Source organism: Dysidea avara, chromosome 2 (assembly GCF_963678975.1).
Source record: "Dysidea avara chromosome 2, odDysAvar1.4, whole genome shotgun sequence".
In the NCBI taxonomy this organism is placed as follows: domain Eukaryota; kingdom Metazoa; phylum Porifera; class Demospongiae; order Dictyoceratida; family Dysideidae; genus Dysidea; species Dysidea avara.
This window is the reverse complement of record NC_089273.1, coordinates 36308932-36319954: the sequence shown is the minus strand read 5'-3', so window position 1 is coordinate 36319954 and position 11023 is coordinate 36308932. Positions and strand designations below refer to the sequence as shown.

Sequence of the window (11023 nt, the reverse complement as noted above, 5' to 3'; positions counted from 1 at the left end):
TGTAGATTGATTTAATCCATAACCAGTGCAGTAGCCATCCAAAGTGGTTGATTGGACACATTCTCCATGCAAGATATCTGCTGTATGTATCTTTGCTTCCTTCTGGAAAAGAGTAGGACCTTAACCTGCAACAATCACAGAATTGTTTTGCTTAACTGCAAACTGAGATTCAGTGTATACATTGATAGCAAAAATTAAGTTCAATTCCTATACAAATAAAGTATTTATAGTTACTGTAGCTATATTGTTAGCTATAACTTCAGACTTTATGTTTTCAGAAAGGATAGAGCTGATGGTTATGGTGGGGTACTTTTAGCACGCCGGGACTCAATAAACTGTCAAGAACTAACATTTGATACTAATTCTGAAACTGTAGTCTGTCATGTTACCCTAAACCGCCATCAATCTGTGATAATTTGTTCATTCTACAGACCCCCAAACAATAATATTCAGAGCGTAAAAGATTTATGTGATCTATTTACAAATATTACAGCTACGTATCCTAATATCCCCATCTGGTTAGTCGGTGACTTAAACTTACCCAATATTGACTGGGAAAATACCTGTATACAAGGTTCTGCATATCCTCTATACTTCTGTGTGATGTCAGAAGCTGAGGATGTGGTCATATGGCACAACAATGTTAATCCACCTATGAACTGGCCAATTCTAGAGCTCATAAAGATATCAAGCCAAGTTAAATGTGCGGTTTTACAAAATCATCAAAAATCTTCAAGTATCTCAGTACCACATGACCATCTTACCCAGTCATCTTCAACCACCCACGGTCACAGCATGAGATATTTATACAGCTGGCGGCAAGAACAAACACATATCTGCACTCCTCAGTTCCCATCCACCTGGCATCAAAATGCGTAATTGTGACAGCATGATCCGCAGTGACTGAATCATTATTGTTGTGACATTCGTGCTTTATCGCTCTCAGTAAAGCTGCAAATGAATTCACCGGCCTTGACAAGACAAAACAACTGGTTGGGCCTTGAAACAAGAAGCTGTACGATTGCACGAGGACAACGGGCAATCCTGATTGCAAACCAGACAGGAAAACTCCCGTCCAAGGGTTTACGCCTGGGAAGCCACTCAAGTGACATCCCATAAGCCGAAGCAATTAAAAACACCAAGCTTCAACCAGTCATCCATGGTAAAATGTGCTCCTACTGTGGAAAAGTGCCGCATCCTAAACAATCCTGTCCAGCCAGGGATGTGATCTGTCACAAATACAAGAAGAAGTGTCACTATTTTCACTGCCGGCAGACAGTTTGTCACAGCAAAGCAGTTGTTATACCATTTCCAAATAGCAATGAATAATAATGCATGTCTTTATTCATGAGACAAAGGCACTTTATGGACTGCTCCTATCAAAATAACTGAATGGCCAAGAAGACAGTGTTTAAGACTGATACTGAAGCCGAGCTTGAGGATACTGCAGTGTTGATGAAGACATTCAGCAAAATCCTAACAAACATTAAGCTACAACTACCCCAGACAGCCAACCAATTGCATGGCTCCACATTGGCACCTCATACCTGACTTTCAACAGAAGGACAATGCTTCAATGATGAACGGTAAAGGAACTATGACTGTCAACATCATGTGAACAGCTAAGTTGTGTCCAATGCTGGCACTACAAGATCTTATGTTGTATCTACACCTTTTAGACTAATGTGCAGAAACTGACAGTACCCTAACCAATATGTAAACTAATGACAATGCTCCAGATATTCCTGATGGTACCGTTCCATGACATCAACATCACCTCAACTGACATTAGACTTCCTAACAGACTGAGGTACGACTAAGGGATGTGTCAATTTAAGCAAAGACTAGCTAGTCTAGCAACAATTATTAACTGATTAAGCTAATTGTAATTTGTTTGTTTGTGGTCTGTGCATCATACTCTTTTCAGACTTAATAACATAATAATTGGTATGATATAAAGCACACACTTTTTAAGCCTACGTACAACACATACTGTTTATCAATAATTGGGTTGCAATACACAAATTGTTTTAGGGCTATCTTGAACAGTTTCTTTTGTAATAATAATACTTACTAACACACGGATATCTATATGCATTCTTGTTGTACCCTGTAGTCATTGTCATTATTATTATATATATATTGCTATTAAAGACTTTTACACTATATTTCATGACGCTAGTACAAGTAATATTATCCATGTGCTGTCAACCATGTAACGCAAAGATGCTTACGACATTTATTCATTTGTATAGTATGCTAACAGATATTATTCAATCTTTACCCAAGCATTTTAAAGTTATATTTATAGCGGAAATCATGAAACTGTTTTATAATGTTCTTAGAACTATATATTTCATTAAAGTAATGGTGTGGTGACACTGTGGTACCAATGACATAATATTATCTCACCACGGTGTAAGATGTTATGGCACTTAATATACTCAATGATGAGTCTCTCAGTGTATTAGCTGTAGTGAACTATATTGTGTTCTGTTAACTAGACCACTTCTGTATAAAATTTTATCACTCATACAATAATATTTGTGACTGAATTTTGGAGAATCACCCATATTGGCACATTTCACACCTATAATGTTCATTGATCAAATAATAAGCTTTATGGTGCAAATCCACTTGAATCACTTCCCAGTTCCTTTAATTACAAGATTTTTTTAAAAGGTAAAACTGTATTGTGCACTAAAAGAGCGTCATCGTAAACTTAAAATTAAAATTATTTCACATGCAACCATATGGGTGATTTTCCAATATTCGATCACATTTTTTGTACCATTCTTGACTTAATTGTGCATCTTTTAATTTCTGTTCTTTGTCTACTACTTAATTTACGTACCGATCATTTTTTTTTTGAATTGTATGTACAATTACAACTTTTCACTGCTACCAGTAAAATACTGGATTAATTTCATAGCTGGTATAGGGACTTTTGTATGGGCAGTGAAACAGATATAGTATCAGTAACTATATGCAGTGTACATCACTAGAACATACTTGCCTAATGCCCACTTGTTTTATGCACTTAGCATGATGGCAGTGTACATGCTGGCTATATAAAAAGCTTGCTAAAGCCTATACATCTTTATGGAGCCAAAGAGATGTATAGTACTGTCATGCTCATATCAAAGGCCTACACTTGAAGTTGAATGACATTCATTGTCAGTTAGCATCTAATCCTATATAGTTTATTTGATTGAGTTATTACTTTATACTCACAACAATTGGCCAGTCCTCTTTGTTGGAGTAATACAAGAAAAAAAAACAGTAACAACAACAATAAGCTAAACATACATGACATACGTATGAACAAAAAGCAAGACAATAGCAAATGTTAGCTACACACACACACACACACACACACACACACACACACACACACACACACACACACACACACACACACACACACACACACACACACACACACACACACACACACACACACACACACACACACACACACACACACACACACACACACACACACACACACACACACACACACACACACACACACACACACACACACACACACACACACACACACACACACACACACACACACACACACACACACACACACACACACACACACACACACACACACACACACACACACACACACACACACACACACACACACACACACACACACACACACACACACACACACACACACACACACACACACACACACACACACACACACACACACACACACACACACACACACACACACACACACACACACACACACACACACACACACACACACACACACACACACACACACACACACACACACACACACACACACACACACACACACACACACACACACACACACACACACACACACACACACACACACACACACACACACACACACACACACACACACACACACACACACACACACACACACACACACACACACACACACACACACACACACACACACACACACACACACACACACACACACACACACACACACACACACACACACACACACACACACACACACACACACACACACACACACACACACACACACACACACACACACACACACACACACACACACACACACACACACACACACACACACACACACACACACACACACACACACACACACACACACACACACACACACACACACACACACACACACACACACACACACACACACACACACACACACACACACACACACACACACACACACACACACACACACACACACACACACACACACACACACACACACACACACACACACACACACACACACACACACACACACACACACACACACACACACACACACACACACACACACACACACACACACACACACACACACACACACACACACACACACACACACACACACACACACACACACACATTACACTGAATTAGATAGATAATTATAGCAATGGCTTTTTGCATAGTCTTAAAAGTCTCTAAAAGAATGCAATTATTTTAATGGGTTTACATCCCTGTCATATATTTAAATAATCTGCTCAGACCATCATTGAATAGTACGAACTATATAGCATCTGTAGAAACATATTACATTGGTATTGTAGTTCAGAGAAGTCTTTCACTGATAAGTCTCCCCTTGACTTTTTTATTTTACCAAATAAGTGACCTTTCTTTATACTGAGTTGTTTTTTTCTTTATGTGAGTTTCCTCAGGTCTTGCTCAATAGTAAAGTTTCTTTTTTTTTGCTTACAATAGAGTTTTAAAATCTTATTATGTCAAGACATATCACACACCTTAGTTACTCTGTCTACATCTTACATCACCATGACATCATTATTGGTTACATCATATCATTCCTTGCACTATAAATACCAATGCTTAACTTAGCTTACAGTCAAAGAGGTGCAGGTTGATGCAAACATGTTCCTCTTCAATATGATTATGTTTGTTGCTCTTCTTCTCATACCCTGCCTTCCTGATGTTGAAGCTGTTGGAGAGGTGATACCTGGCAATGAAGCATACAGTTTTTGTAACAACAGGTGAGCCATTAATCTTCATAGTTGACCAAATTGTACTATCAATTTTACTATTAGAAACCTCTCTTTTCGATCACTGATTGATGCTCTAACTAATTTATCCAATGACACTGTTGTCACATTATCTAATCATGCTGCATTACCTTCAAGTGTGACATTAGATCATTTGAACAACATCACTATTATTGGACAAGGTAATCCCACTGTAAATTGCAATGGCACTGGAGCACTGAAATTTGTTATGTGTAAAAAAGTAACTATTGAAGGTATCAAATGGGAGAAATGTGGTTCAAGTAATAATTTATCAACAAATTCAGGAATTGAGTTTCATAATTCATCCAACATTTTAATTACAAGCTGTTTGTTATACAACTTTAAAGGACAAGTTGTTTTGTTGTCAAATGTGTCAGGAGATGTACACATTCATAACTGTGCATTTATGTATAATAGTCAATATGGAGGACATGGTACAGCCGTGTACTATTTACCTTGGAAACAAGATGAGGTTATAAACAAGTTGGTAATTGAAACAAGCAACTTTACAATGAATGGAATGGCTCAAAGTGTAGTTTACATTGGTGACTGTGTTAACAGGTGTTTGGTGGATGTTTTCTTGCAAGACAGTGCATTTATCAACAACCAAGGTGTGCCTCTTTATCTTAGTGGATCACTTCTTCATATTTGTGGTTCAGTTCTGTTTAATGGAAACAAGGCTAATGCTTGTGGAGGCATTTACAATGCTAATTCAACTGTTTCATTTTGTGAAGGATCCAATGTGCAATTTATTAGGAACACTGTTGAAACTAATGGTGGAGCCATTTGTATCAGTAATTCAAAAGTTTATTTTAGCACAAATTCATTTGTAAATTTTGAGAATAATAATGCAAGAGAAAAAGGTGGTGCCATTTACTTTGATACTTCCAGTATCACATTTGATGATAATAGAGCCAATGATGGAGGAGCTGTATATAGTGAGGCTTCATCTCATATCACATTTGATGGTAACTCAAGTGTAACATTTAATGTTAATGATGCTTATGAATATGGAGGAGCTGTATATTGTAAGGATTCATCTCGTATCACATTTGATGATAACTCAAGTGTAACATTTAATGGTAATAGAGCTAATTATAATGGAGGAGCTGTATATTGTGCATTTTATTCTGATATCACATTTGATGGTAACTCAAGTGTAACATTTAATGGTAATTATGCTAATGAATATGGAGGAGCTGTATTTTGTGAGGATTCATCTCATATCACATTTGATGATAACTCAAGTGTAACATTTAATGGTAATTCAGTCAATAATAATGGAGGAGCTGTATATTGTGCATTTTATTCTGATATCACATTTGATGGTAACTCAAGTGTAACATTTAATGATAATAGAGCCAAAAATAATGGAGGAGCTGTATATTGTCAGTTTTCATATCATGTCACATTTGATGGCAACTCAAGTGTAATATTTAATAACAATGAAGCCAGATACATTGGGGGAGCCATATACTTGGATTCATCATATATCAGATTTCAAGGAATATCCACTATTAAATTTAATAACAATATAGCTACACTAAATGGAGGAGCCATAGCTACACTTAGACAATCTAGTGTTTCTTTCACAGGACATTCAGTAGTGATGTTTTGTAGTAATGTAGCCGGTCAAGATGGTGCTGGTGTATATTCTGCTCTTAGCAGCAACTGTAGCTTTAGTGAGAATTCTTGTGTTACATTTCACAGTAATATTGCACAACAAAATGGAGCAGCTGTGTACTTATTTGAAAAAGTGGTACTTACCATAAATGGATGGTCTAATATAACATTTAATAATAATATAGCAATATATAATGGTGGAGTACTGTACTTGGCAAGTCAGTCTACTGCAGTGTTTACAGGAACTTCCAATACAGTGTTTCAGTACAATACAGCTACTCTAAATGGTGGAGTTATATATTGTAGTAGGCAGTCCAAAATTCATTTAGATGAAAGTACTTCAATAAATTTCATGCACAACACAGCTGAAACTGGAGGAGCCTGTTCCATTTTACAATCTTATATGTTATGTGCAGGGAACAGTTCAGTGGTGATAGCAAATAACAGTGCTGATCTAGGTGGAGCATTATATGCATCCGACTCAAATGTACTGTTTACAGGAAACACTTCAGTAAAATTCACAGACAATATTGCAGATAATGGTGGAGCTGTGTATGCTGTGCAGTCATCCTTAACATTTACAGAAAACTCTTCAGTAAATTTTACAAATAACACAGTCATAGAGAGTGGTGCAGCCATGCATATCAGTGACAACTTCTCTGCAATATTTCAAGATAAGTCCCAGATCACATGGTTTCATAACACTGCTGATCGCTATGGTGGAGCCATTTATGCTGAACTAACACACACTTCAAATAGTGTAATCACATTTTCAACAACAGGAATTAATTTTTCACACAATACAGCTTTGAGAGGTTCCGATGTTTATGTGGACATACCAACATCATGCAATGATACTTGTTTACAAAACAGCATTATCGGTACTAATAACTACTCTTTTATAAACAGTTCACTTCACAGGTACATTGATACACCACCTAAAATACTTGAATTTTATAACACAACTACATGCATTGAAAATGGCACTAACAAAAACTGCCAAACATATCTAACTAGAAACATAATGCTTGGTCAAGAAATTATAATTGATGCTTGTGTGCTGGACTACTATGATCAACCTGTTGATGGAACTCTTTTTCAAGTAAATGGTGAGAATGGAGAGCATCAATTAATCAGTGGATCAAGTTATGTGCTAGTAGTGACTTGTGAAGGATTCCAAGGAATTAGAATAATAGGAGAAGAAGTTTCTGATGTAGTTAATTATTCTATAACTATCACTTCACATGACGGCAGCAAGTCTGACCTGAAAACCATTTCTATGAAGCTAATAACTGAATTATCACCATGTCACCCTGGTTTCCACTATGACAATGACACTCAAAGGTGTGTATGCTACAATGATAGTGATATTGTGTTTTGTTCTGGTAGTACATCATCTATCAAAAGAGGTTACTGGTTTGGTGAAGTTGATAGTAAAGCTACAGTGACAGTTTGTCCAAATAATTATTGTAACTTTGCTTGTTGTGAAACTGCTAATGGATATTATGAACTTTCACCCATGAGAATTAACCAGTGTAATTTGCAAAGAAATGGCACTGCTTGTGGTAGCTGTGAGGATGGTTATACTCTTTCATTTGATTCTGTAGAATGTGTAAGTATTAGTCAGTGTACAACTGGACAAACAGCACTGATTGTCACATTATCGATCATATACTGGATAGCTATAGTTGCATTGGTGTTTATTATGACATACTATCATGTTGGGATTGGTTATTTGTATGTTATTACATACTATTATAGTGTGGTGGATATTTTGTTGAGCGATACTTTGTACACAACACAAGGATTGTTTACAACTGTTAGCATTATGTCCAGTATTGCTAAGGTGACACCACAGTTTTTAGGACAACTTTGTTTGGTACAGAATATGAGTGGAATTGACCAACAGTTCATTCATTATGTACATCCACTAGCTGTCACTATCATTTTATCTGTTATCTGCTTGTCAGCACGGATATCTTACAGGATTTCAGCATTTGTAAGTAGGGGAATTATCCATGTCATATGTTTTCTTCTGCTGTTGTCATATACTTCAGTTGCCACAACTTCATTGCTACTATTGAGATCACTGACATTTCATAATGTAGATAAGGTTTACACTTACCTGTCACCTGACATAGAGTATTTTCATGGACGTCATCTACCATATGTTATTGCAGCTATTTTATGTACACTAGTTATTGTGGTAGGTCTACCACTTCTTCTTCTACTTGAGCCATTCCTGAATCACAGGATAAATTTCACCAGGATAAAGCCATTGTTGGATCAGTTTCAAGGATGTTATAAGGACAAGTATCGTAGTTTTGCAGCTTATTACATGTCATGTCGACTGGTGATTATTCTAATAGTCATTGCCAATTCATCTAATGATAACACCACCCAGTATCTGTTGATTACTGTAAATGCTGTAATGTCCTTAATACATATGACAATTAGACCATATACCAGCAACTTGCTTAACATGTTTGATGGGATGATTTTACAGTTGATGATTGTGGTTTCTATGCTTCCACTTGTTGACAATTTTGATCAAGATTTGTTGTTGTCATTTATTTTTATCACAATTTTATTTCCATTAGGAGCTTTTCTGATGATGGAAATATACCTTTATAAAGGAACTATCAAAAAAGTTACCAGAACCTGTATACCACCTAAACCAGACACTACCATTGACAACAATGAGATACCAATGAGAGACTTTGTTGATAGTGTTATTGATGATAGCAGCAGGAGGAATGCTTATATATGTGAAATGTAAGTAATGCTGCTAATCTATGTGTACAGCAGGTACACAGAAAATTAATTTATGACTTTTAAAAACCTGGCTTGTAAGCACAAACTATGTCCAAGTTATTGCTCAGTACATACAGGAATAGAATACCTGCATTCTGGAGCTTGTGCTACAAAGCCAATTAATTTATTATTATGCTTTTGGTAACTGCATAGTCATAGTGTAAAAAACATAACTCCTCATGAGTTAGGAAATATGACTGCGCCTTTGAAAACAGGATAGGTGGTGCAAAATGTACCGCAACAAATTAAAGTGAACTTGTCATAGAATTTGAACCTACAGTACCACACTAAATCTGTTCGTAGCATTGTTCGTAGCATTGCCATATACAGGAAAGGCGGCCAAACTCAAACTATTTATTGCTATCAGAGAATCGATACACATTGCTTTATTGAGAATTAAATTTGTGTGGCATTTATGAAGATGCTCACACATTTAAAAACTAGCAGCATCACACAGTTCTCATTAACACTTTAACAATAACATTGTATTATCTGATTAGCTAATATTAATTTTATAACTTGCACACCTCGCACATGGCCGCATTATGATATCATTACTTTTTGTCACAGTTAACTCTGCTTTACTTGGACACGCACTTTTTTTACAGCTATAAGCTGTTTTTGGATGGGATTTATTTAGCTTGTGTGAAAGTTTATTGCATCATTCCTGCCCAACGATTTCCTCAGTTTCCCTTTCCTCAAGTATTTGTGTATATTATATAGATATTTGCATTAGTGTTTATTTGTTAAGTGTATTGTGTATACTACATGGTTTTGTTAAATGTGTGCATAAATGTATTTGTAGCAGTGTTTATTGTAAAGTGTTCTTACAAAATTTATAAAGTACTTCTAAAACACATTTTCTTGAGCTCATTAATGGTATACAAGTGTTTCTGGATGTGCATGTATGATAGTAACTAAGTACAGATTGATACTTAATTTATTAACTACAAACAATTTGCTGCCATAATTGTTGTTTATTGTTCATCCATACAGTAAGGATACTGAAGCTACCCACTGTCGCGAATCCTTCATTGAAGTGATGAATGAGATTGAAGACTAATTGTTAACATTTGAGATGTAAACATTGACAAATGTGCAATATATGCAGAGTGACACACATACATTTTCTCTTTACCCATATTTTAGTTGATGTACATTTGCATTACCCTCTGTAGCTTATGGTGTTATGTCATAATAATTATGGCTGAGTAGTAGTAGCTGCTTGATTTCTTGAAGTTTTATAATGTGTATGGATACATGTAGACTGTTATTTAGCATTTCACATTATTATGTACCCTGTATTTTAAATGTGCTGCTAAATTTGGTTCAACATTGTCCTTGTACCTATTTTAATGTCCTTTATGTTCTGGTTTGTTTCATTGGTGTGGAGTTGCAGTTGGAGATGATAATAGCTCCTTGAAGATATGGGGCAGTGTAATGAGTTGATTTATTTTAGTTTCTTCATTTTTGAATATTTTGCATGATGGAAATTATCATGGTCT

General features: G+C 36.2%; 1 protein-coding gene across 2 annotated transcripts; it reads left to right on the top strand.

Annotated features, from left to right (window-relative positions):
• The first annotated feature begins 4921 nt into the window (after positions 1–4921).
• On the top strand, positions 4922–10780 carry LOC136244621 (uncharacterized). Of its 2 annotated transcripts, XM_066036193.1 has the most exons (4): positions 4922–5051; positions 5106–5242; positions 9305–9479; positions 10515–10780. In XM_066036193.1, exons 1-4 carry the CDS (start codon positions 4933–4935, stop codon positions 10579–10581), a joined length of 498 nt encoding a protein of 165 aa, XP_065892265.1. In that variant the 5' UTR covers positions 4922–4932; the 3' UTR covers positions 10582–10780. The 2 variants fall into 2 exon arrangements, with proteins under 2 accessions (XP_065892265.1, XP_065892258.1); XM_066036186.1 differs by lacking the exons at positions 4922–5051; positions 5106–5242 and having other exon boundaries at positions 7906–9479.
• Positions 10781–11023: the final 243 nt, after the last annotated feature.

Excerpts from the sequence above, each read along its gene's own strand:
- LOC136244621 (XM_066036186.1), top strand. The coding sequence starts at position 7,984 with ATGAAGCTAATAACTGAATTATCACCATGTCACCCTGGTTTCCACTAT. Across the intron at positions 9,480-10,514 it reads AATGCTTATATATGTGAAAT|TAAGGATACTGAAGCTACCC; the intron begins GTAAGTAATGCT and ends TCATCCATACAG.